At 38.0% G+C, this 27468-nt stretch overlaps 1 protein-coding gene across 50 annotated transcripts in view; it reads right to left on the minus strand.

Moving 5' to 3' along the window:
- The window catches only part of MBNL1 (muscleblind like splicing regulator 1), a 185729-nt gene that overhangs the window by 18457 nt on the left and 139804 nt on the right, over positions 1-27468 (minus strand). For 14 of the 50 annotated variants that reach the window (XM_043491992.1, XM_043491994.1, XM_043492016.1 and 11 more), the window contains 6 exons: positions 19633-19803; positions 18161-18253; positions 11051-11083; positions 8570-8770; positions 1770-2027; positions 491-544 (listed from right to left, as the gene is read on the minus strand). In XM_043491992.1, coding sequence (XP_043347927.1) covers positions 491-544; positions 1770-2027; positions 8570-8770; positions 11051-11083; positions 18161-18253; positions 19633-19803 — 810 coding nt within the window. The remainder of the gene's footprint in view (positions 1-490; positions 545-1769; positions 2028-8569; positions 8771-11050; positions 11084-18160; positions 18254-19632; positions 19804-27468) is intronic. The other 36 variants (XM_038415265.2, XM_043492010.1, XM_043492006.1 and 33 more) reach the window with 6 other exon arrangements.

A 27468-nucleotide genomic window follows, 5' to 3' on the forward strand; every position in this document is an offset into this window, starting at 1 on the left:
ACTGCACTGCTAGCTCCATGAGGATTGACAAATAAAAGCAATGTTAATAGTAATCTCACAGAGTGAATGAAACAAGATAATATTAAAAATTATACCCACAGTTCCCAAAGTCTAACTAGACATGCAAAAATGTACCAAAGCATGCTGGTACTTTAACATTGCATTACAAATGTTAAATCTACATAAGAATATTGCTAAGCCATGCCAAGCAAACAGATACATAAAAATACAGTAATAAATACAATTTTAATGTCCTCAAAGTACTTCATTTACAACATTCTAAAAGGTGGTCAAACTGAATGTGGGCTGCTGCGCTTTAGGAACATTTGTTTGGCATATACATTTATGTGTATATTGTATTCTTTCCCACTAATTGGAACAGGAAACCACACTCAGTTTTCCATTGTATTTCAATTTTTACAAATTAATAAAAAACCGTGTATCTACAATAAAGCTACATGCCAAGCTAAAAGGTGAAAGGTCATAGTACCAGGTCAAAGGTTGCCTCGAGGGGTCGCTTCAGTGATTTGACAGCCGACTGAGTCTTAATTAGCAGGCAGCGAGCACATGATGGCAATGGGCCAGTGGGGTTCAAGCGCATTAACATAAACAGCAAGCAGAGGTGCATCATGGGGGCAGCAGTGCATTTTTGGGTAGGTGAGAAAAAACAAATAAAAAACAAATCATCGGAATGCCATATACAACGAATAACAAGACTAAGCATGCACAATAAAGGCACTACTAAGTTGTTATTGTGAGGATACAACCTCTATGTAGTTAATTACAAACAAGATAATCTAACAGAAAAGAGTGAAAGGAGAGAGAAAGAGAGTCTGCCTTCTGTATTTTTGCTCAAGTATCCATAAACAAACATAGAAAAAGGCCTCTCTCATGTTTATTGTACTATGCTATGGCTAGCAAACCATGTGTTACATGAAGTAGTATTTTAATGGTCACATCATGTAGTTATGTAAAAATATAGGACAATATTAACAGCTAAGCAAAGAACAAAGACTGGACCCATTAAAATCAGTTTTAGATCACGTTAAAAATTTACTTTAAGAATAAATTTTAGCAAATAGCCTGTTTGTACTCATTTCTAATACCTTCAAATGTGCTGTAGTTTTCCTACTCCATGTAATTGCCGTATTCAAGCATCCCTAGTTGTGCAATTATTCATCCACACCATAATATTTAAGATGAACAAAATATGATTAAATCTCCCTCAAATAATGTTACAGTCTATTTGCTTGAAAACCTACTCTTAAGAAGTTTCAGATCTCATTTTTTAAATTAAGTAATTTTTAAGCACATTACTGGTGGTACAAAAAAACCCCAAGATTAAAGAAGAGGAAAATGAAGTTTAGTGTAGAAACAGGAATACCATTAATGGTAATTTAGATGGATACACTTAAAGACAGAAATAATGATCCCTGTAAATGGATATTTATAGCAATACACACACACACACTATCTGTATCTATCTATATAAATAGATAGATACATATTTTGAGTCTACATATATGTATGTATACATACACACACACGCGCACACACACACACCCCTGTATACATCGGCTGCCAAAAATTAGTAAAATATTTTAAGTCTGAAACTATTTAAGAGTAGATCTGGCTGTAAATGCTGTAAAAGCTCATTACACTGTGTAGTGAATGGGATACCTGAACAAACATATCTTCAGCAAGAATAGTTAATAAATTAATCATTTTTATCATCAATGTTACATTTTGAAGGTGTTTTCTGGACTCACCATTGCAGCTGCAGTAGCTGCTGCTTGGGCAGCTGCAGCTTGGTTGACCTGGTACTGGGCAGCCTTGATTTTGGCTTGCAAATGTGCAGGAGGATGAAAATATTTGCACTTTTCCCGTGAACACCTCCCTTTGATGTAATCCATGCAGACAGTAACTGTGTTGTCGTTGGTATCGATCATTGCACTGTCAGCAGGATGAGCAAACCGGCAATCATTTTCTCCTCTATTACAATTGCCACGCTGATACTCTCGACATACCTGCAGCATCATTAAATGAAAACCAGTTAATGTGCCTGGGTATCGCACAACATTGTTGACTTGAGAAAAGTGATCACAGAGAAGGTGTAAAATATAGTCAGCATTTTCAGGGAACTCTTTCAAAAACAAAAACTGGTAGTGCAAAGGGGCCTTGAAGTTTGTCATCTTGAACTCACTTTATAGGTCCCTTTTTACTGCCAATCTGGTATAAAAGAGCCGGAGTAAAGGTGAATCAAGCCCAGAGAGTCCAAATCCATTGATTTCTATAATTGGCTACATTTGGTCCAATTCATCAACGTGTACTAGTTTTGAAAAAATGTGTTTATGATGTTAATCTTGAATGATAATTGAAACAATAAGCCAAGGTCAAAACTACTTCACTGTCAAATACATTTCTAAAGTGAACTATTTGTTAAGAACTGCCTTATTAAGCTAAATATGGTACAAGGATTGTCAAAATGACCTTCCTAATCCTTTGAGATCAATCCCATGAGCTACATTTCTGGCTTCAATGCATTACATACTTTTACCTCTATCATTTATAAGTATTTATATAGAGGTATATCAGCCATGAGCATCAACAGAAATACAGCATTTAATGCATTCTCTCAGCTATTCCATCCTTTTAACACAAGAGGGCAACTGAAAACACACAACAACACACTACAGTCTGATTTTTCTGAACCTCCCTCTTGTTCCACAGTCTGTCAGCTAACCAACACCTGAGTTTACCCCATGTGCGATTAAGAGTAGGTAGGTAACCCTTAGGAAAACAATACAGGTGCAGCCAAAGCAATCAGAGGTCTCGATGGCATGTGTTTATGTTGCACAATCAAAACAAAAGCTTAGAGAATCAGAAATCCAGATATTATTCCTTTTGGCAGAGGAGAACAGCCACCCTACCTAGTTGGTCCAATTACAAAAACTTCCACTGGATGCCAGAAACTACGAAAATCCTTCACTAATAGAACAGTAACTTCTGTAAGTGGTAACCCCCTCTCATTTATTGCATCAAAACTTTGGGCTTATTTCTCAGTAACTTTACAAATCCTAAATTTAAGGGAACTACATTCAAACTTTAGTTTTATTGCCAGCTCTTTACAAATCATGATCAATAATAATCACAGCAATGAGTTTTATATACTAACTTCCAACAGCCTTTAGAAAATGCAAAGATTGCACACTGAACAAAACTAACATAACATACAATTTTCTTTACAAGGTGGATGCCAACGAGTTTGGAACATTAGCATTTCCTCAGGAAGTCTGGTTCTGAACTTTACAACAACCCAAATAGTGTTCTTTGGTTTTCATCTACACTAGCTCTCCAGATACACTTTAATTCGCTGTACTCCTTAAAACCTCAATCAGATGTCATCTAAGACTCCTACCTACAGTTCATGAAACTGAGCAAGTGGTTCTATTAGAGGGTGATAGCAGCACTATTCTGAGTTAGCCAGCTTGGAGCATACATTTTGTCTGGCCATTGTCGCAGACGTATTTGGAAAGTCCTCCATTTGGTGGCAGACTTGCCATCTGTGCATCTTGCATATTTCCATAGTCAAAGCCACAAATGAGACTCTCTTTATCTTTATGTTCATATTTAGGCAGTTATTCTACCGAAGTGATGATGTCAGGCCATATCTAATAGTTTCCCTTTGTTTGCTTCTTTACACTGAGTAGCGACTTTACCAACCTACTGCACATTTTACATGTAAAAAAATCTGTATTTTTCCACTTTGATCTCCCAGGTACCTATGCCCTTAAAATCTACAATGATCTCTGGGTTACATTTTTCTGGTAATAAAAAACACTGTGTCATGAGAAAATTCTCTCTCTCTCAGATAAGAAGCAGTGGCTCAAGGGAGCCCAATATATCAATTCAGCCAGATCTGCAATGTTTGGATAAAATTTAAAATGATCCACACTGAAACCAAACAAACTTTTTTGAAATTCAGAAAAGTTCAGTCAACTCTTTCCTTATTTTTTCCTTTTCTGTTTCATGTTCTTTTCTACTTTGTGATTCCTGCCAGGATCAAAAGTAGAGATACATAGAGGGGCAGCTTCTACTGAAGCTATTTTCAGGTAAATGTATGATATATTGGAAATCTCCTGGAAAAGTTTAATCTCATGAAATCTCCACCTTGATTTCCAGATTGACTGGTATGGTTAAATCTAGCTAAACATCCAAACTTCTGCATGATTAGTGGAACCAAACACAACCTCCAAAACATTTCAAGTTGATCCTTTTACTAGCAACAATCATCAGCTTTATTGCAGGGATATTCACATTGATTCAAGGGCTCCCATGGATTGCACAGCATACAGTTGTGTTCTAGATTTGTCTTAAAACCAGGTAGTTTTAATTTCCTTTGATGAATGTAGTCAAAGGAATAAAAGCTTTTAGTTATAGAACATCCTTAATTTAAGCTTCCCAGAGCATGTGTGTTAACTTAATGAACAATGTAGTACATCACTTCTGAAAATATATTTTTAAAATTGAAAACAGAACAAATAATGTTCAAGTTCTGACACTAAAATCCCATCTGTTTTTTTTTTTACTGGACAATGCCAAGGGTAGAGAGCTAAGCCATGAACCACTCTATAATCATATAATTTCAAATGATATTAAATCATAGTAAGAAATTCACTTAAAGAACAACCAGTACAGGCCGTACAGATAAAGCACCTTTTTTCACTGAGTAGGATCAAAGACGTAAAGATTTACAAGTCAGGAGAGCATTTTTATAGTCAATAAGGTGCTAACTAGGAAAGATTTGCCTAGCGAGTGTTCACATGCAAAAGCTAGATATTCTAGAAGCCAGTCCAAAATAAGTTCATGTCCTTACATTTTACAAGAAGAATAAATCAGATTCTATAAGAATAGTTTGTTTTTGTGAAGGAGAGAAGGGAAAGTCAGTATATAATTGTAGAGGAACCACTAAGTGAACTCAGATATAGTCTGAATCACAGTCAAAACAAAACAAAAATATCCAAAGATGGGAAGCACCTGGATAAAAAAAGAACCCTGTCCTGAAATATCTCAACAAATCCACCGGAAAGACAGAAAACTGGCTTAACTAGCAGACTGACTGTTTGCTTTCAGGAGCAGTGAAAAACAGCAGAGGTAGCAGAATTACTAGCAATCCTATTTCCCATTTAACACAAATAGCTAGTCTCCTTTGTACAGATAGCTCCCTGAGTCCAACCAAACAAACTGTGGCACATCAGACTTGTCTAATGAGTCTGAGAAGGCAGGGACACCTCCAGGCATTTCTCCTCAATTCTGCTCTCTCATTCTGAACTTCACCACATCTTTCCACTCAGATCAATGCAGCAGTAGCTCCACTGCAAGCAGACAGCACAAAAACTCTTAAGTGTCTCTGGGCTGATTTAATACAGACATATAACTAGGGGCTTGGCTGCATAAGAAAATTGTAGCAATTTAACTAAATCAGTTTAAAAACTATTTAGTTAAATTGATTCAGCCAACACCCTTATGTTGTAGACACTCTTATTTCACTTTAGCAAAAGCTGGTAAGGAATTTACTTCCACTAAATTGAGCATACAAAAACTAAATGCTTTGCTGGAGCAGGCTGTAATGCTGTTACTTGTAACAGACAGCGAAGATGGAGAAGAGTCTGTGAACAGGAAGGCAGATAGTAGATTTGAAGAAAGGGGTGGAGGATTATTTCTTCCAAGCTCCAAGGGCAGGGAATGAGTGGGGATCTGTGAAGAACTGAGCAGGGACAGAAGCAAAAGCTCTAGTTCAAATGGCCATTGCTTCAGAACAGGATTCTCCTGTTTTGTGCCACTGAATATGGGGGATGTGGCTGAAATGTGAGTAATCCATGCGACTGTCTAGGGTTCCTTAGAGGGCTCCCTGAAACATCAACATCCATGTAACTTTTGAGAAGCGCCATCAATACGGTGGTGTTACTTCACAAGTGAATGTTATCAGAGGGAAAGAAGCTCTGCTCTCTCCTCTGTTGTAAAAGTTTTCTCAGGTCAAAGTGAAGATCTATCCAGGACAAGTCCTCAAACAATTAATATTTTCCATCAGGAAACTTGTGACAAATGAGAAATTTCTTAAGCCCCAATGCCTATTTCCAGGGGTTTGTAACTTGGCCGTAACTTTTCTTTCCTTTTCTTTTTTTCCATTCAAAGTTCAAAGGAAACCTGCTTGACCATTTTTTAAAGTTTATTGCTTTCAGATGCTTTCTGGGCATTTTAAATTTTGAAAATGGCTCTTAGTTCAGACTGTGGTTAGTGTCATTGGGTGTTCTGGGAGGAGAACAGTCCTCTGTTGTAGAAGAATTTGGTTTGTCACTTTGCTAATGTTTTTAAACAAAAATGTCATAAGAACTGTAACAAACACATTCTGACCAAAAGCTCCAATTTGAAGATCCACTGACTTTAGCTCCAAATTTCAGCAGCTTCCGAAATGTTATGGGTCACATTGTACCATTAAGGCACCATGCCTTGTGGAACTTCCTGAATGTGAAAAGAGTGCAGTGTGCTTATGACACAACCAAATAGATCAGCAGATTTTAGCCAGCACTCTGAAGGAGATTCCACAACAATTCTCACAGTAGCACTTTCTTCTCTGAGATTCATTTAGGGTTCCTGCATTGTTTATTTATCTATCTTCATTGGTCTTAATTCATCCCTGGCAAGTATCCACTATGATGTAAAAGTCATCAAAAGAAAACTTTCCTTTATTTTTTGGAAGTAACAGAAGAGTCAACATTGCATGAATAGGTCTAAAATTGTTACACCAGTTATCTGGCTGGGTTTCTGAAAACTCTCCCCCTGCTTAAAAAAAAAAAAAGATGTAAGTCTCCAAAAAGGGAAGTGAAGTGATCTTTCAAAAGAGGAAACTGTGGTGATCTAAACTTTTATTATAGTTCAGACAGGCTTGGGAAATGTACAGAGCGTGAAGACACTCCGGATGATATTCTACATTGCTTCTAACTTGCAACTTTTTAAATTGCAATTTGGCAATCATGAGATGAGTTTGGGGAAGGGAATTAATTTCCATATAAGGAGACAGATCTCCTCCAGATGCAGGTCCCAAAAATGGCAGAAAAGCAGAAAAGTTATGAATTTCCTTATTTTAAAATGTTTGGAATGGCAATACATCATTTTTACCTCTCACATTTTTTCCAAGTACTGTTATTGAAGGGCCAGATCCAAAACTGGTGTAAATTGATTTAGAGCAGCTGAGGTTCTACTCCCCAAATTTTAACTTACATGAACATCAGTCTCTCTTAATTTAAAGAATATTATCTGCGTGATTAAAGATCTATCATGTGATTAAGGGTTTGCAGGACTGGGAGGGTTTACAGATTTATTTTTCTATCTATAAAATAATATAGAGATTGGTACTAAAAAGTTCTCATTTGTCAAAGTTACTACACAACATAGAAAAGAATTGGGGTTACAGATATTATTGACTCTGGCTAAATGTTGCCTTTTTAGAGGCGAACCATAGTATCTGAATACCCTATTAAAAGCATGAAACAGAACAATAAAGCAAATGATATGTTGCTAGCATGATCTTTTAACCTTTCTAAACATTTAATTATAACTATCAAGTCTGTGCAATTTGGAATTATAAACACCAGCCTGCAGACTATGCTGATAACTACAGTTAAGAGGAAAGCCATCTTTCAGCATATTTTGACAATCTGCAGCACAGTGCTGGCTCAGGGCCTGTGTCGCCACAGACATCATAAGGTGTTGAAAACACTGTCAGGCATTTTAGATAAGAAAAGATTCAGGGCAAGGAAGAAGAACAGCTACGGAGGACTAGAATTTATTAGGGCTGTAGCAAAAGATAAACAGGAGGCCTCTGAGGGAATTCAAGCAGCATAGACACCCAGAATGGAAATAAGCTAGAAGCTGAAGAGGATCTCTTATACAGGTAGCTAAAGTATCATTATACCAAGTCCTGACTATCAATATCTATCCATCACACCCATTAACATAGTTCTTAGGTACTGCTACTCTTGTGTTTGGTTTAGCAAATCATAAAAGGTTTGATACTTATTTGTTTTTGTGTTAGTGAGAAAAGTGAATGTGTTATTAAGTGATTGCATGAAGGTCATGTCACATTCTGTTCAGAGGCTTTTATCTGTGCTTGTGAAGGAAAGACATCAAGACATCGTATTAATCATCTGGATCAGAAGCATGGGCAGGAATTTAAATTTGACCCTTTTGGAGGAGCATATTCTGTGACTGCACTGAGGCCCAGGGCTGGAGGAGCTAGCTGTCAGTTCCTGCCACAGCCTAGGGGCTGGAGCTTGCTTCCCTCTGCTGCGGCCCCAGGGCTAGGAGGAGCTCGCTCTCCCCCTCCCCCACCACAGTCCCAGGGCCTCCCTGCCTGCCCCAGCACGCCCTCCCCCACCCTGCCTTGTGCACACCCCTGGTCTGGATTGTAATTTATGTGCTGTTAGTTTCCTTCACAAGCACAGAACTGAAGATGCAGGAGACAAATGCATAAGATTAATAATAGGAAATAAAGCATATTACTTCCTACCTCCAGCCTGTCCGTCCTCATTAATTTCTGTGCAGCAGCAGCAGCAGCTGCAGGAACGGGGACACCAGGATTCCCTGCAACCAGCATTGGTGCAGTTGGTAGGATCTCTGCTGGGACCAAGCCTGGGGAGACAGGCCCCAGGTAGGGATTAAAGGCTGCTGATGCATTGGTGGCTAAACTTGGTGCAACTGAAAACATTGGCTGGAAAAAAAAAAAAGAAGAAACAACTCTTTAATGTTTATACTAGTCTGTATATTAAGTTCTACCATATACTCTAAAGTGGCTGGTTCTGGATGTCTTTTTACCCATGATAGCAGTGTATTTTAGCTATTAATACAAACAAAACATTTGTTCTAGCTAAGGAATATACAGCAAATATATGGAATCTTAATACACTCATTTAGTAAAAATTCCATTAAGATGAAATTCAATTTTAAGACTTCACTCATTTTTTTCTATAAATGGTCATTCCAACATGCATATGACATGTGGCAGTAGTATGACTGACCTTCGACTATCACCCCTTCATTTGCCCAGCCACAAGTCAGCCCCACATGGCTGTGTAAGAAAAGCATCTTAAAACTGTGATATCAGATACCGTCATGTGCACGTTTGAAGTGTGTACAAACAACCACAAATGAGAAAGGAATCTCAGTGGGTGAGAAAAGGCATCCTTACATTCAGTCATTGTTAAACAGCACAGACATAGATTCTCCTTTTATTTTCTCAACTGTAAATAAGTAATGACGCAGTGGAATTACACCAGCATAAAAGAAGTCCAAGATCAGAATATAACAGCAACAACAATAATTCTTTTTGGTAAAACTAAACAGGTTGCCCATCCAGATATTCCGTATGAAAAACAATCTCACTGCCCTGGATATTGAAGCCAACAACTGAAGCCTTTATAGGCTCCTTCAAGTTCACCTGTTGCGAGGAGAACTTAAAAAGGTCCAGAAGCTCAAAGATCATAAGACCAAATTCTGTGCTGTTACACTGGTGTAAAACTGAAGTAACTCTACTGCTCCACTGAATTTAATGGAATTGTTCCATCAGTATAACTGACAGGAGAATTTAACCCAGCGTCCATACTTTTGATATCTGAGTAGAATAGCTGGTAAATGCACCATGAAAGCTCTCTTCAAACCTGAATTCTTAGACTACAAATGAATATGTACCTAAAAGCCTAAAGGATCTCCCTTTCTCTTTCTCGACTGTTTTCTCTTAGCCGGGCATGGTACACAAGGATATGTTTTTATATTCTCTAAGAAGTGACTCAATTGCTTAGCAAGCCAGGAGCTAAAAATATCGGAAAAGGGCACAATATATACAAAGATCGTTTACAAAGCATGTAAACTGGGAGTAAATCCTCTGAAGTGTCTGGATCTTCATCAATGTCAATGAGAAGAGAATCAGGCAAATTTAGTGTAAGTAGCTGCATATTAATTTCAATTTGACAAATTCCATCTAATGTACAATGTACTTTTCATTAATATACTGTTAGCAGATGGATAAATTAGTACGAGAGATCAAGCAACAAAACTGGCCAGTTAGTGCTGTGACTATATGGATAGCAATGTGTGGCTAGAAGAGTTCCTCTTTCAGCTCAATGTACCAACTATAGGGTAAATAATATTTCTGCTGTTCATATTCTATTTAGATAATTAGGAATAAACTGCAGGCTTTAGATCACTGCAACGAGAAGTGTAGCAGATTTTACAAAAGCCGCTTCAAATCATTCTGAACCTTGTCTTACAGGTATTTTGCAAAGTGCTGTGTACATTTGTTGTATCAGATTAATAATTAATGACACTGACCCAGCCTGAGGTCCCTTTGCGCTCTTGTGGTGCAAAGGTGATTTCAAGCTGCGATAAGCAGGCAGCACAGCATTCCCCCTGGATTGGGGAATTCCCAGGTGGTGTGTAAATCCAGCTCTATACATTAAGAGCAATTCTCAGACAGCGCAGGGCCGCAGAGAACCATTAAGAGTAGGCATAACTTACAGCACCTGTGAGACTGCTCTCAGTTACACCAAGGCTAAATTATCTCTTAGCTGACCTCATGATGAGGTAGGGTAATGATGGTATTAAGCCACCTTTGCTACCTAGATGAGCTGAAGGCATTTCTGTTACACCTGAGAACTGCGCACACAGAAAATTATATATATAAATTATCATGCAAAGAGATATTTGTCCATTTTTGTACTCTAAAAACTAAGTCTAACATCTAATTTTCTCCTAAAAATAAGTTTGTATTACTTATAATAACTATTTTCTTCAGGTCCCAGAGATTTCAGTTTATTCATTCATTTCTACCACAATATTTCCATAAACTTTATGTGTAGTTAATATAGGAAATATATCCAAACAAAACCTGGTACTAATTGTTTCTGATTAAACTAGGTAAATAAACTATGATGCGGTTGATCTACATACACAGTATCTGATAGTATGATACAGAAACAAGGTAAAATATACAAACCATAACTTCTTTGAAAAAGTTGACATTTTGTAACTGTGCCAAAATAAATGGAAATAAAAAATTAATTCACATTCTGTAATTAAACAAACTGAGGGAAGGGGATACAAGGTAGGGGCAAAATATTTCTAAATGCTTCACATCAAGTCAAGGAATTCCTTGGGTTCCCACAAAGCTTCAGCTTCTATTGCTCAGAACATTTCATTAAATCCTTTATACAAGGATTTACTGCAATCCAGAGTAAGTCAGAAGAGGGGGTTGTGGGCAAGGAGGTTATATAGTTTGTTAGAGCAGAGGAATGGGAGTTGGGACTCCTATATTTTATTCCCATCTCTGCTACTGACTCATTGTGTGCTATTGGGGAAGCCATTGGTTTATCATGATATGCCTTAATTTTCTCATCTGTAAAGTGTACATAATACTATGCAGTGTTGTTGTAGCCATGTTGGTCTCAGGATATTAGAGAGAGAATGCATCCGATGAAGTGAGCTGTAGCTCACGAAAGCTTATGCTCTAATAAATTTGTTAGTCTCTAAGGTGCCACAAGTACTCCTTTTCTTTTTAGAGAGAGAATGTGTGTGAGGTAATAGCATGGACCAATTTCTGTTGATGAAAAACAAGCTTTTGAGCTTACACAGAGCTCTTCCTTCATTGTCTGCTGTTTGTGTTGCACTGACACACTTTGACACAGAGTACTATGGACTGGTCATGAAATAATGTAAAATCATAAATATTATATAAAAATGAAAAAAAAAGTCTGAAATTCAAAACTGAAATTTTGAAATTATTCAAAATGAAATTTTTTCCCAAAGTTTCTTTTTATTCTGAAATTTTGTTCTATGGGAATTTTCATCACAATAGACACTTTTTTTCAAAATATTTTAGTATGATGAAAATGGCATTTTTCAGTGAAAAAGCATTTCAACAAAAAATTTCCAACTGGCTCCACCCACAATGATTAATTGGTCTCATTACATATCCCATAAATCTTAATGATCTCATATAATAAAAGCAAACAATAAATACATGAAGGTTTACAATTAACAAGGAAAACAGGAAGACTTGATTTTCAGGCACAACTGGACCTCTTCCTTTATGCATCTAATTTTGTGGCTTCAAACAGCAATTTTGCCCAGATATCTAAACATCTGATTGTGCCTATATGTCATGTAGATTGATATTATGAGCAACAGAAACTGTTCATACAAATAATTGCAGGGACAAAATATTTCCTGCAACTATTTGCACCCACAACATGTTTCAAAATCTGGCAATGATCGCACAGCACCTCAAGCCAGGGGGGCCTTGTCGAGCCTGTCAGGGGAAGGTGTGTACCTCTTTAAGGGTAGAGGCATGGAAGCTGCTGCAGACACAGATCAGGTCAGCATGAGGATGCTGACTCATCTCCTTCCCCCCCCCCCCCCCCCAGGGGCTGAAAGAGAAGGGAAAGTACATAGGTGCAAGCTGGGAGAGCTTGTACAGAAGGAATACAATGATCAGATAAATGATTTGGTAAGGGATTTAAAAGGAGGTATTTGTTAAAGGAATGGAAACATTGGGGGTTCTGGGCTCCTATGACTGCAACAGTAGGGAGCCAGCCACCCCTCCATTATAGACCATCTCCCTCAATCAAAGTGTGGGAGAGGATAAGGTCCCAGCAGCTGGTTGGCTGGGGAGCAGGATGGACAGGGAGGGTGGGCGGACAGAAGCCCCTGGGTAGCTATTGAAATGATCATGGAGTTATCTGCACTGTACACTTTTATCTATCGGGTACCCCCAGACAGTTAATAATAAAGCTGAAGCCTAATTAAACCACATCCAGTGTCTCCTGCCCTCCTTCTGGTGAAGCCAGATAATGAGGCTGCATTAACATTGTATGAAATAACCTTTACTTTGGAAATTTCATGACTTTTGAGAGCTTAATTTTTCTAACCTTGGTACTTAGTTATTTCTGTTTTTTTATCTTTACATTTAATTTCCTTGGAGCCTCAAAGCAAAAATAAATAAATAAAAAACACAGAACTATTTGACTTAAGTTTGTTTATGCCAATAAATTCCAGGATCTGTAGGTACGATAAACTCATTTGTAATACAACACGCTCCAATACAGCTGCCTGCAACTGACTGGGTTCCTCGAACCCTATTCAGATTGCAAATGTTATAGGCTTTAGTACAATGTCCCTTAATAAACATATCTTTAACCCATGTTAATAAAGAATTCAGAAAACTTCTAGTATACACATACAAAATTGCCAGTTTTGATCAAAACACATATGAAATGTGTTCTCAAGCTCAAATAATTCAAAATTGGCTGAACTGGCTCACTTTTCAACACAAAAACAAAAAACGAATAAAAAAAAACCCACACCTCCGCACTGAAATCAAACATGGCAATTTTCATAAAAAAGGAATCTAAGAAAGTTATGAGAAAGGCAACTTATAATATAGCTTTCAGTAGCTGCTACCTGTGCCTGCAATATTAAGTTATTACTTTAACAACAAAAAGGGTATTTCTTTAATCAACAAGCCTCCGAAAGTAAAGGTGCTGGCTGGCACATTCTGCTGAAAACTTCCCTTGTGGCTACATCAGTGAAATAAAGGTCTAAGAACCAAACTTCACCCAGTTTCAAAGCTTAGAATAAATTCCCAGGCAGCTTTATAGAATGCACCGTTGGCTGACAATTATAGTCAAATCAAGGGGCACAACTTTCTGGCAGTGTATAGCAGTGGACTCTCAGGTGACTGAGAAAAGCCACACACTATGGATCAGGGTGTTTACAGCACAAACTTGCTCCCACTGAAACTTCACTGGAAGCAAAATTTGTGCCCAGCACTGGTAACACTCATAGGCTAGAGGCTCTGCCTGGTTCACAAGCACAAATGAATAATTTAAGAATCTTAGGCAATCCTGATAAATACAAGGAGGATGCCCTGAGAAGGCTGAAAGAATTAGTATATTTCTATGGGGTTTGCAGATGTGGTTCTTTCTGACTCTCCACTGGGTTGAGCCTTGTGTAGTCACATACTTTACCCATGTAGTATGTAAGCAAGTCAAAACAGCAGTGTTTTATAAGTAGTTAGACTGTAAGCGCCTCAGGGCAAGGACTGTGTCACGTCATGTATTTGTACAGTGTCTATCAAAATGAGACCTCAATCCTGCCTGGAGCTTCTAGGCACTAATTGTAATAATACTTTTTACTCACTTTGCACAGATATGACTATCTATAGGACATTAATTTTACAGTAGCTACCCCCTTCGTCCCCCTGATGACCCATCTTGGATGACTGTGTCCTGGATTTCTCCTCAGCTATGTGACCCCGTTAGTGTTGAAAAACTATCCTATGTACTGCGGACTACCTAGACATTCAGAGTACAAAAATAGATATCCCCCTTCCTGGATTATACCCTAACATGGCTTAAACACAAGAAGAATTTTGCCATCTTAAAATGTTGTTTTTCATGAGGTAGGATCGAACCTGTCATATTTTATCCTGCCAGATTTCCCTCAAATGTTATGTAAGCTTTAGAGAGTGGCCATCAACACAACGAAGAAACAGAGGAGATGGACCCAGAGGCTCAGGGTAAACACTGCTTAGGGCTTGGAGAAGCTTATATCCCCTCTTCTCTGTCCCACTCTCCAAAATGTTTGCATTAAATCAGGGCCTGGAACTATCCTGTGCAGGATTCAAGTTCTCAAGCCTGATGGATGTGGTTACCTGCTCACTGGCTCAATCCTACCCATCTAGCCCTGCCTGCCAAGAAAAACTATTAGAAGTTGACACATGCCCAAATGCAGATTTGAAGGTACCTTTCTCCTTTTCACCAGTAGAGGGGTAGCAGTGCATAAATACTGCTATTGGACAGACAATACATACAACCAACTGTTGCTTTAGCACTCAGAATGCCCTTCTGCCCCTCCGCTTCCTCTGAGCGCTCTCCATAACAGTGTGCATTTTGCATTAGGATGGGGAAGAGCGTTAAAGGGACAGTATTTTCAGAATATCTCTTCCATGTTTATTATACTTTTCAGAAATCCAGGAGTAGAGCTGGTCGGGAATTTTTCAAAAAAAAGGTTCTTTTGGGTCAGAATATGCTGATTCCAAAATTGATCTTGGAAACATTCCAGATTTGAAACTTTCATCAAGAAATTCCTGCATGGGAATTTCTGGTCAAAATATATAAGAGAGAGTGAAAAAACACTTGCAAGCCTTTACGTATTCTGGAGTAGCCAATAGCCTGGGGGCTAAGGCACTCACCAGGGCTGGAGGAGACCTGAGTTCAAATCCATGCTCTACCTGATTTAGAGGAGGGATTTCAACTCAGGTCTCCCACATTCCATGTGAGTGCTCTAACACCTACCAGGTTATTGGCAATTGTGGAGTGTGGAGAATTGGAAAACATTCTGAACTGTCAGAAACCATTTACTGCCCAGCTCTACTGTTGGGGGGGAAGGGATAGCTCAGTGGTTTGAGCATTGGCCTGCTAAACCCAGGGTTGTGAGTTCAGCCCTTGAGGGGGCCATTTAGGGATCTCGGGCAAAAATTAGGGATTGGTCCTGCTTTGAGCAGGGGGTTGGACTAGATGACCTCCTGAAGTCCCTTCCAACCCTGATATTCTACGATTCTATGATACATCAGGCAACAAAAGCTTCAAGAAAATACAAATAAGCAGAAGTGGGAGAAGAGGCTGAATTGGAAGACTCAGGAATTTAAGATTGGGAATGTTAAGCTGATACAGTATTTTAGTTTTGTTTTAGTACACTGAAGAGGTGCCTCAACTTGAAATCTAGTCATTTCATAAATGCAATTTCAGTATCTGTCCCTAAATCCCGTGCCAATTTTTGTGGTTTATGATCCCATCTTTCGAGCCCTGCACAGATACAAAACTTGTATCCGCATCCAATCCACAAAAAATGGGCTGTGGATATAAAGTACAGATCCATGGATTTGCAGGGCTCACCCATCTTCCTACTTTTTTATTTAAATGTTTTTCATACTTAAATGCTCATCTGTGCTGAAAAAGACAAGGCCTCACTAACATCCTTGTTGTGAGAATACCACAAACTCAAACACAAATAGTCCATGCTATATTTGTAACCAACACCACCTTCCAAGATACTGAACTTCCACTAGTCCAGAAAGCTGAAGTGCTTCGACCAGGATATACTCCTCCATCAGAGATTTTAGACTGAAGTCAATGAAACTTGTGCTCCTGTGTCACCTAGGTGCTTTTGAAAATCAACACTTAATTGCCTAAATGTGGGTTTAGGAGCCCAATTTAAGTCTGCTATTTTGAAAATGCTGGCCTGTGTGTATAAAAAATTCACAATAACTGTTAATGTACAGAAAATCTAAATAACTTTTCACTGATAGCACTGAAGTAGTTTTGTTTGGAAGTGACAAAGATTATATGGCACTTTGAGAAAAGTTTTATTAAAAGCTATAATTTTAGCTCCTGATGCTGTAAATACTTATGTACGTATTTAACTTTAAGCACATAAAATTGATGGGAATAAAGTTATATACTTTCTTAAGTGTTTACAGAATCAATTCATTTTCAATATTTTTGGCTATCGCAGTTTGTAAAATTCCAAAAAGATACCTTACTAGCAGTGGCCCCATCATCGAACATTTAGTTTATTATAAATTTTAATCTGAAGTTGCAAGAGCTCAAATTTTCAAATTAGTTTTATAAAACCTCAGCCTGATTTTAACCAGTGATTTTAAAAATCATGTGATATAAATGATTTACATTACCTTGATTTAAATCTCTTCACCTTGGGGAAACTGACTATATCAGAAGAAACAGATTATACATGAAGGCTGACAAAAGAATGAAGTAAAGAAACTGAAAAAGAGAGAGAAAATGTTTTTCCTCTAATCTTTTCCAGTTATAGTATTCAAGGCCATTACTGGTATCAAAAATAATTAAAAACATTTGTCAAACAGAAGTATGGTTTTTGAATTGATCCTATCACTTTACTTCCTCACTTCAGGTTCTTCGCTAAGTTAGTTCATTTCACTTTTGTTAAATCATATGTTATTGATTTTTAGTAAACAGAACACAAGACAACAATAACCAGAGTCAAATGCGATCATATATATTTTTCCTACAATACTCTGTAATAACATCTGTTTCAATTATGCTCAGGAAACCATTAAACAATTTTAGGGCCAGATTATTAGAGTGGCATCCATTTGCAGACAATATCGCTGGTGCACCAAAACTCTATTGTACATGCACATATTGAATGCACATGGCCTTTGAAAAAATACATTCTATTGTTTTTGCACTCAAGTGATTACATACAAAAATTGCACATGTAAGAGTTTTGTCCCTTAATATAAAGGGCTTTTTGGAACATAAACAGAAGCCTTTGTGCTATGCTTTAAAATACATTTACCCAAATTCTGCTCCCGATTTGGGACTACATGGATGTAAGAAAAGGCAGAATTTGACCTACCAACTTTAATATTAAAGTAAATGTTACTTCCATTTGTTTATCTTGCAGAAAATTATTGTTCTAGTATTGTTTTAAAATAGAAATGTCATTGCATCTTAGCTATAGCATCTATATATTAGTATATGCAAAGCAAAGGACAAGTGGAAGCTGTGTTTGGTTATACTGCATTATACAAATAAATTATGTTATTGACAATGTTTTTCCAAAGCACCCTCTTAAACTTGCACAGCCAAGTTCTTGCATGGTCCAAAACTTGGATTTGCACAAATACATCTATGGTTTTGGATGTTCAAAAACTTGGATGACCAATTTGGGGCTATTTTGAATATACAATCCACAAGACATATTCTTCATTTGAGCTATTTGACTGGTACAAAGAATGGGATTATTTCATATAAGAAAGCAGGCAAAAGTCAGGGGGCACCAACTCACAGGTTGAGACCTTTGGTAGGCCCACATTGTAGAGTACTATCTGGGTTATACTTTGATAACATTATGTCATCTCCACTGTTAGTATGGTACCTTAACATTCTGGAGTTAGTATGCTGTTATCAGTCTGCTGAATTTCCTTGCTTTAACTAGTACTACTTTTAATTTGAAGAAAGGCCTATCACAACACAGCAAAAATTAAAATGTAATATTTTCTCACCTTGAACGTATGGTATTGATAATTGGTATCAATGTCGATGTAATATGGAGATCCCTCCCCCCCTCTTTTTTGGAATGACTGAGGCATATAGTTCTATGAGAGAATAATAATTGTATTGAGTTAACTAATATGTTTAAAAATTACTGATATTTTTAAACCCAGCAAGCGTGGGACCTTGCAACTGTTTTACACAACTATGATAATTCTTGCTACTGCTCTGATTTTTGCAGTCTCTACTTTTACATTTAGGAATTTTAAATTATTACTACATTATTTTAAAATAAAAACCAAGTTAAAAAGACAAATCACAAATTATTAATGCAGTCTGCGAGGCAAGCAGGTAAGAGGACGGTATCCAAGGATGAATTCTATTTCATCAAATTACCCACAACCAAGACAGGATGCTTGGGGAACAAACAGGGGAAAGTGCAGATGTAGGGTTTTCCATCCATTCACTTCTCATATGCTATCACTTTACCTCCCTTCATTCCTATGTATGAAATAAAAGAACTCCTGCAACTGGCAGTGCAGTGGACTGCCTTGTGTACTTTTTTGCACAGAGCACACCAGTCCTGTTCATCTTTATTGGTGCCCTCCAGTAATTAAGTTAGTGGCTTGGACCTGAAGGATTGGGGGCCAAATTTATTCTCAATTTAACTCAACTGACTTCAGTGGAATTAAATCAGCGATGTGTCCTGCACTGTGTGTTCAGCTCCCAACTGCGCATGTATATAATTGGCTGATGACAGTCATATTTATATACACTGAGGCTGTGGATCATTGCAGCAATATAAACTAACTCATCCCCTTGGAGACCAGCTTATGTGATACACTGCCATGTGCATATTAACCAAGGTATCAGAAAAGTAGGACAGGCAATATGTAGTAATGATTAGGTCATGTTGTAACCAGAAAACAGATTTCTGATAGGTTTTCCTGATTATTCCCATTTTTAAAAATGGGATTAATTTACTGATCCTTCTGCTTGACAAGCCTGATGTGTTGACCAGGCATGTCAAATTTACATTAAACACACAGGTCTAACTGACATCTTTGTCTAACTGAACTTTGTCTAACAGTGTACTGTGAAAATGTAATAATTTTAAAATTCCTATAGCATGTGAACTGTGCAAACGAAATCTATTTTGCTGGCACTCTGGATGGACATACATTTTTTCAAATTAAAATTAATATAATTAAATCAACTAAACAAGAAATAATACTATTCCAAGTACAGTTCAAACAAGGTAAAATAAAGCACTATAAATGGTTACAGAAAAGCATTTTATTGTATTTGATTTCTCCATCATTTAGAGGTTGATGCCAAATTTTACTGGCATCTTACTAGATATCTGATACTGGCTATCTTACAGCATCAGTCTTAGTCTATTTGCAATAACTTGTTTTATAATTATCAGTGGCTCTTCACTATGTTGCCCCTGTTGATAAATAAGTATTGAAAACATGCTTACCACAGGTTGTAATGGGGCACCAGGAATCATGGCATTGGCTAGTTGCATTTGCTGGGCCAGCATGGCCATGTTCTTCTGCTGAATCAGGTTATTGCGTCCATTTATCTCCAACTGTGTTTTTAAGTGTGGGGGTGGGTGAAGATATTTGCAGTTCTCCCTTGAGCATCGACCCTAAACATAGGAGAAATGAGCATAACTGGTGTTAAAACAGCCACAGGAATATCCACCTTCATTATGTCACTTACCAAACAAAGCGACATATGGATAACCAAATATTTATAAGAGCAACAACAAATAAAGAATGATAACATTAAAGTAGTATCACTAAACTATATGTTTTTACAGCATATCCTCAGAGAACTACTGTTGCTAAAGGTGAGCAAAATGCTGTTCCCTTGAAAAGAAAACAACCGTTTTCTGTAGTTACAAAATCTTTTTCAATTAAAAATACCCTAGCCAAAGCACTCATGTAACCCACAGACCTGCCTCCACAAGTCTCCACATTGGCAAAAAGCTATACAGCCAGACATCCAACTACTGGAGTGCAGTCCAACTTTAGAATTGAGCCCAAGAAAGTACAAATACTACTCTGAACATGCTAACAACTGATCTGTTTGCATTATAAAAAGGGGAACAGGAAGCAATGAAAGGTTAGGCTAGCATTCAAGGGTAGAAATATTACTAGGGAAACAACACTGCAAACCAAATAAGGTTCTACAGCTCTGATTATAGCTACCACATGGCACTCCTGGGAAAAGGTTATCATATCAAATACATTTTTTTTTTGCAATGGCACACACCATCTATGAGAGGCAGAAACCAACTGTGGCAGTAATATGCATGTTCTATACAACAAATTTGACATGCTAATTTTGTCTGGATTAAAAGGATGCATCAATGTGAACTTCAGTCATATTTTTTTTTAAAGGTAGAAGTAATTTCTTGAGGTACTTCTACTTGAGGTAGAAGTAATTTCAGGTACATCATCTACCCCAGAGTCCTCCTGACAAGAAGACAACTTTGCCTTTATTTCAGAACTGTTTCTCTCTTCCCTGGTGCTGTATGAAAGACCCCACATGTAACTAAGGAAAATTACTTCAGAAAATGTTTTCAAAAGTGACCTTTGATTTCTGGGTGCCTTCCTTAAAATCTGGGTTCCCAGCTTATGAAACTATGAGGCCTCGTTTTTGGGAGTGCCGAGCCTCAAGGCTCCAGCTGAAGTCACTGGAAACTGTGCAAGCGCTACGCTCTGAAAAACTAGGCTGAAGGTTTCCCGCATGGGGCATCCAAAAAGGTGGCACCTAAAATCACAGGTCACTTTGGAAAATGCTGGGTTTTACTAAATATACAGGAGAAGGAGTAAAACTGAGTACACAAAAAATGCTGCCAAATGCGAAGAGCAGGAAAAACAATTTCCCTCAGTAAATCTCTGTTATAGTAATTTTTGTAACAATACATATCACAATACTAGATAAAACATTACCAGAGAGAAGTATGATTTTTAAGATGATGATATCCCTTTAACATTTCATATGACTGAGGTTAGAAAACATCGTCATTCATTAGCAATATGAAAAACTCTATGCAATAATTGTTCTTAAACTTTCAACAATGAAGACCGTTCTTCCTCTGAGACACTAAATCAACTGAAAAAACACAAATACAAGGAGAATAAAATCTATTGTTGGGAGAACAGATCTCTTAAACTGTAAGTTTTTGCTTCCTCTCTTAATCTTTGAAATGAATCCAAGCAGGAGCAGAGACAGAAAAACAGAGCCTTAATTTAAGCTGTTTTTATCTGGCTTGGTTTTGCTTTTTCAGGAAACAAATTAACTCAATATAGTTTGACCTTATACTGAATTTTGCTCAAAAAACCACAAAGCTAATTTGAACTCTCTTTTTTAGTCAAAAAACCCCTTTTTTTACTACCTATCTTTTTCTACTCTTGGCAGCTCAACATATATGGTCCTCATTTTCACAGCGAGCCAATTGACATTTCAATGATCTTTGCATAAGGCAGTATATCTGATAATGGGATTATACATAATTCTTGAAATCGCTTTGGCGTTATGTATCCATTGCAGTCACTGTAAAGAATACTGCACTAAAATGTATTTTTCAGAGCACCTATTTATAATTATTTAGAACATTTCCATGAGTGAAATACAGTTTCCATTACAAGGTGCAATCTACCAAATCCTGTTTATGCAGAGCAAGGATGGATAAACAGATCTACCAATTTATTACAGTCACAATAGAAAAAATGCAGGATGCAGGTATTGTACAAACAATAGCACTATCATGCTGGTCAAGTTGAGAGACATACTTGTAGCTTCTTGAGCTAGCAGCCCTCAGAAGGTCATGGACGATGGTTCTGTAACAGGCTGAGGCATATTAGGGAAAGGATACATTGCTACAGAAAGCCAAAAATACTTCCATGATGAGCTGTGGACCTGTCTGGAGGAAGAAAAGCTTATGCTCCCAACCTCCTGATTGTGCATCTATCCATACCCCCAGCAGGGATCACAATGGCTGTGGGAGTTAATACAGTCTCAACAAATTCCCAGAGTATCCCTTCCCACAGTAAAACCTGTGCCATGGGGATCAGATGGAGGAAATCTAAATGAGAATCCCCTCACAGAGTTCCTTCCTTATTGCTCTGCTGTGTGATTTACCCTCATTTGGAATGAGTTACAGGGCCGGCCCCCAAGTCCCATGGATCTCCTGGGATCTGCCAGAGGCCCTGACCATCCATATGTAGGCAAACAAAGCAACTCTCTGTGGCATGTTCTCTTTGGAGCCACACTGCTCCATGAGCTTTCCTGAGCTATAGTTGCCTTTTGTGGGGGAGGAGTAGGGGACTGTGGAAGTGGCTCTAGAGAAAAGCTCCAGATAATACAGCCCCAGTTTATATGATCTTTTCCAGGTAAAGTCCACAGAGACAGAGTGGGACACTCCTATCCCTGGCTTACCCAGTCCTTGCCCTTTTTCTCTTTCCCTCCCAGTCTTCCACAGTGATCTAGGAGCAGAGAACCCTCTTCGAAGTCTGAAAGAAGGCCATTCCTTATAGGAAGCTGACCTTCCTTACCAGATGGGAGGAGACAATCCATGCATCAGAGGATTCCCCCTGTATGTGGATCTGGGGGACACAGTCCCCCATCATTTCCATTAGCCTTACATCTACATAAGGCAATTGGATTGGGCTGAGACTGCGAGAATGCAGACTTTGCAAGGCCATTTTGCAGCCCCAAAATATACACTTTAATATTAAAAATACCTTGTTATTCTTTTTTGAAACACATGAATGGAAGGCTATATTAAGAATGTACCCATACTGTACCTGAACTCTTAAATTAACTCAAGGTTACATTTGAATAAATTGAAGAAATCTAATTTTATGACCTTTATGACTTTTTTAGAGTTCTCTGTCCATCTCAGAGAAGAACACATCTCATCCTTAAATAGCAAAAACTGGTATTTCCTAATATTCAACATTTACACCCCCCCCCAAATTATATTACATCTGGCTTATGGACTGCATTTTTTTTTAAAACAAACCTCCACAAAAAAAGTTCCTTCAATGATGTTTTTGCTAAGCCATCTAATCAATGAAGATCTCACATAGAGAATGTATGTATCTACACAGTGCATACCCTGTGGCATAAATACAACATAATTCCCTCATGATGTTCCAAGCCACCATAAGGAGGATCTAATTGGCGAAATATCATATCTGATTAAAAACTGCAGAAATTTAACAAGACTGTGATGATCTGTAAAACAGTTTGCATCCAAAACCAAATAAAGTTCCCTCTTCCTAAAAGAAATTCTAATCTGAAATTGCACGCTAGGGTGGAAGGAAAGAAAGATTTCTTATTCATCTTTGACACCTAGAGATAATCCTGTCTAATGCTACAACAGGACATGGCTTTATCTAGAAGATATAATGTATGGGCAGCATTAAACACAAGTCCGTGTTTAATGACACAAGGACCGCAGCGTGTCAGTTTTGTTTTGCTGAGTCACTTTATGTAATCCTCTTTTTTCATTAGTTTAAAGTCTGACTCAAAGTTGTTTTAACTCTTTTTTTTTAAGTTTAGCAGAATGTTGAGAAAAAAGATGTAAGGGTTAAAAAGATCACAGGACAGAGACTGGGAAGCCCAGAAACGAAATTTTACGGTTTCCTTGCAATTTTCTCCTCAGGCAGGAAGGTTTGGACTAGTCTTGAAGGCAGCAGAGTACTGTAGTGCAGCCTTCTAACCCTTTTCCCAGAGGATTCCCAGGATGCAAGGAACCCTGATTCCCAAGAATAGGCTGCCCTAAGCTGCATCTCTGATTCCTCCCTCCCCAGCAGCATGGCTCCTATAGCTGGGAGGTGACTCCAATACAGCGAGCTACATTATCCACTTTAGAATCTGACTAGAAGCTCTGGATGGACTGTAAGAATACATACAATTCTGAGAATGCAAAAGACAGGCAAGCAAGCCAAAAAGAAGCTCCACTTGGGGGTTCTTCATATGTTAAAAGTAATTAATTTCACAGTAAGTAATTTCATATAATCACTTCTGTAATTTTATGTACAATACAAGGTCACTGTAGCAGGTCTTTAGCACAACACTACAGATCAGAATACGGTGGTGATAGAGAGCTAGGTAGAAGAAGGGGCAAATGGAGGGTCAGTGGTAAAGCACACAAAGAGAGCTTTCAGGCCAGATCCTCCACTAGTATAAAGTGCCATAGCTGCAATGACTTCAATAAAGCTGTGCCCATTTACACATGTTGAGGATCTGGTCTCTAATGAACACCGTCAGGGGCTTCATTCCTTTGGCATAAACAATTACTGGAGCATACATATTTGGAGTGAGAGGCCCATGCATGGCCTGCTTCTTGTCCTATACTATGTAAGTGTAACTGATTTGCTAGATTGTGTTTGGTACATCTCCAGCCATGGTGAAGGTTTTGTGAGATTCTTATTTACACATCTTTGTAGTGTGCCAGACATGCTGGCCACAGATCCCTGCACTTGGCCAGAGTACAAATGGAGTCAGTGGGACTGTGTAAGGGCAGCGTCTGGGCTAGAATCAGGGTCTAAAGCTATTGGGCCAGATTCTGTTATCACTTATACTGGTTTCAAAGCCACCTAACTTCATTTATGTCAAAGGACTTATACCTGAGTTAGTCCACTCAGAGCAGAATCAGCCTGTTAGTCCTTGTCCTCCATAATTGTGTGATACAGTTAAATGACAATTGGGGAAGTCTGAGTTAATGTCTGTATGTAACGTTATGATTCTACTATGAATAAAAGGATTTCCTTGTTAGCCTGTCAAAGTGACAGCATATGTTTGATCAAATTAAGGCAGATGACAATTTAGCTGAGAACATCTGTTCTCAAACAGTTAAAAATTCATTAAAACTTTAAAAAACAGGCCAATGGTACACATAGTAAGCTGTGCTTGGTGTCATCTTCCCTTGCAATATATCCTCAAATGTCAGCAGCAGGTAAAAAAATAAAGTCAGGGTGCAGTTAATGGAGAAAAATGCAACAATTACATTGTAGATAAGATATGAAATACTGTGTGTAATCTGACCAAATAATGTAGCATTTTGACACTGACTATCTGGGGGGAACCAGTCTAATATTTCAAATAAAGATTAGGACATTATGTGATAATCAAATCCTATGTAATAAATATTAGAGATTTGTGGGGGGAGGGAGGTACATTGAAAGCATAAAAATAAAAAAATCCATAAATGAGCAAAGTGTTGAAATTTAGCTTATTTCAAGCATAAAATGAGTACATAAATCTCAATTTTCAATATTACTATAAGTACAGCTGGAAAAACATGCCCTCAAATCTGATATATTCTATCCTTCTGCACAGGACTATATATCGTGCATGTGCAGAAGGATGCAATTGGTTTAGTAGGTCTTTTTAATCTTCAACTCCTGTGATCTTATGACGTTGCAGCAGTCCTGAAACACAGTTGAAGCTGGAGTAATGTCATAACCCCACATAACTGCAACTTTCACTCTGAAGTCCAACGGACAGATTTTAAAAAGGTATTTAGGTGCCTAATTCCCATTGAAATAAATCAAACATCTGCCCCTAAGTCAACAAGTGATAGTGCTTGTGGGGTTTAGTTGCAGAATTCTCAAAGACTTAATGGGAAGGCATAACTACTACATTTCCAGATGATTATGGGCCAGATTCTAGTTTGCAGTCTGGCTCCTTTACACTAAATAACACAAAGGAGCCAGAATCTGGCTATGATTACCAAGCTGAAAATTCCCCTAGCAGATGGGAACTTCCAACAGGCATAAAAGCTGGTGGGGCTAGCTCCTCTGCCAACTGCAATGCCTCAGGGCAGAGTTTTGTCAACAGGGTGGGGGGGGGGAGCCAGTAATGGAACAGAGTTCTACTCCTTTGAGACCATAGTCAGCTTCAGAAGTACAGAGTAGCTCCTAGGCTACTATAATTGTCAGAAGGATCAGGAGAATTTAAGAATCATGGAGTTGTAACCAGCAACCTGAAGTCTCACATCCCCCTCTCTCCTGTACCAAGCTATCTTGGCTCAGGAGGGAATATGGCCCTTAATCTTTAAAGATTCATTAGAACTGATTAATCCTGATTGATTTTTTAGCAACACACTGACAGCATGGACAGGTATTTAAATCAAATTTGCACAAATAAACCAACTTCATTTCAACACATGACTTTCCAATCATATTTAATATAAGTTGTAATATTCTGTAAAAGAACCAGCGCCTTTGGACCATATTTAGTTTTGTCTAACTCTTTTATATTAAAATCCATGTTAATAATCTCTGCTGATGACTTACAGAAAAAAATAACAGATCTTTACTAGCGGCCTGAAAGATGATATTTTACACTGAAGCAGTGTAGAAAATCAGACTTAATTACTGTCAAATGAGTGAAGTGAAACTACAGTATGAGCACTCCGTGAGTTACCCCATTTTAGACTAAAGAAGAACTTGAGTCACAGATACAATGTGGACTCATTAGTCTCCTACTTTCCTATTTTCCCTATAGATTTTCACTGTCTCTTTCCCACTCCTTCCATTTTATGGGGGATTTTTATGAGATGAGCGACATATAGGGAAATGTCACTGGTTCACCTTGTGATGCTGACAATCCAGGTGCCAGCTCATGCCAAGATCCCCATGTTCCAGGTGGACACTGACAGCTGGAATTTGTCTAGATCACTTATGGGTTAATATTGATAAAATCAATATTAGCATTCTAAGAAAATGTTTAATGTTTAGATTCTATTAAATGACTGTGACTTACTTGTAATAATATTTGTGTTCCATTTTGTAACACAATATTTGAGCAGTTGTATTGTGACTGTATGAATCACCGTACAGGAGAGGGACATTAAGTTGTGTGAAGAGCTGCTCTACAGTAATTGTTATGCCCCTTTCAAAAGAGGAAGTCCATCAAAACCTGACAGGCTATGGGTGGATCTTACAACTGAAACTGTTCTATATCCGGACTAAGGAATTGTCAACAAAAGAACTAAAGACTTATTTTTTTCCTGCACTCCTCCCCATTAAGATGAGTCATGCAAGTGGACTCCTCCCATCAGCCAAGTTTGCAGCTCAAAGCACATGGCAGGATGAGATAAAAGCCCCAAACAAAAGGAATGAGGTATCTCTACGCTGCTTGGACTCTGCAGGGACAAGGTGTTTCTAGGCATAAGCAAGAGATCCCCAGCTGCTTAGCCTGGATTAGCCCTAAAGGTCAAAAAGAGCTTGCTGATTATAGAAACCTGTATTTCAGAATACATGCATCTTGGCCAATTTTATTACTAAAA

This window comes from Dermochelys coriacea, chromosome 9 (genome assembly GCF_009764565.3).
Source record: "Dermochelys coriacea isolate rDerCor1 chromosome 9, rDerCor1.pri.v4, whole genome shotgun sequence".
NCBI lineage: Eukaryota > Metazoa > Chordata > Testudines > Dermochelyidae > Dermochelys > Dermochelys coriacea.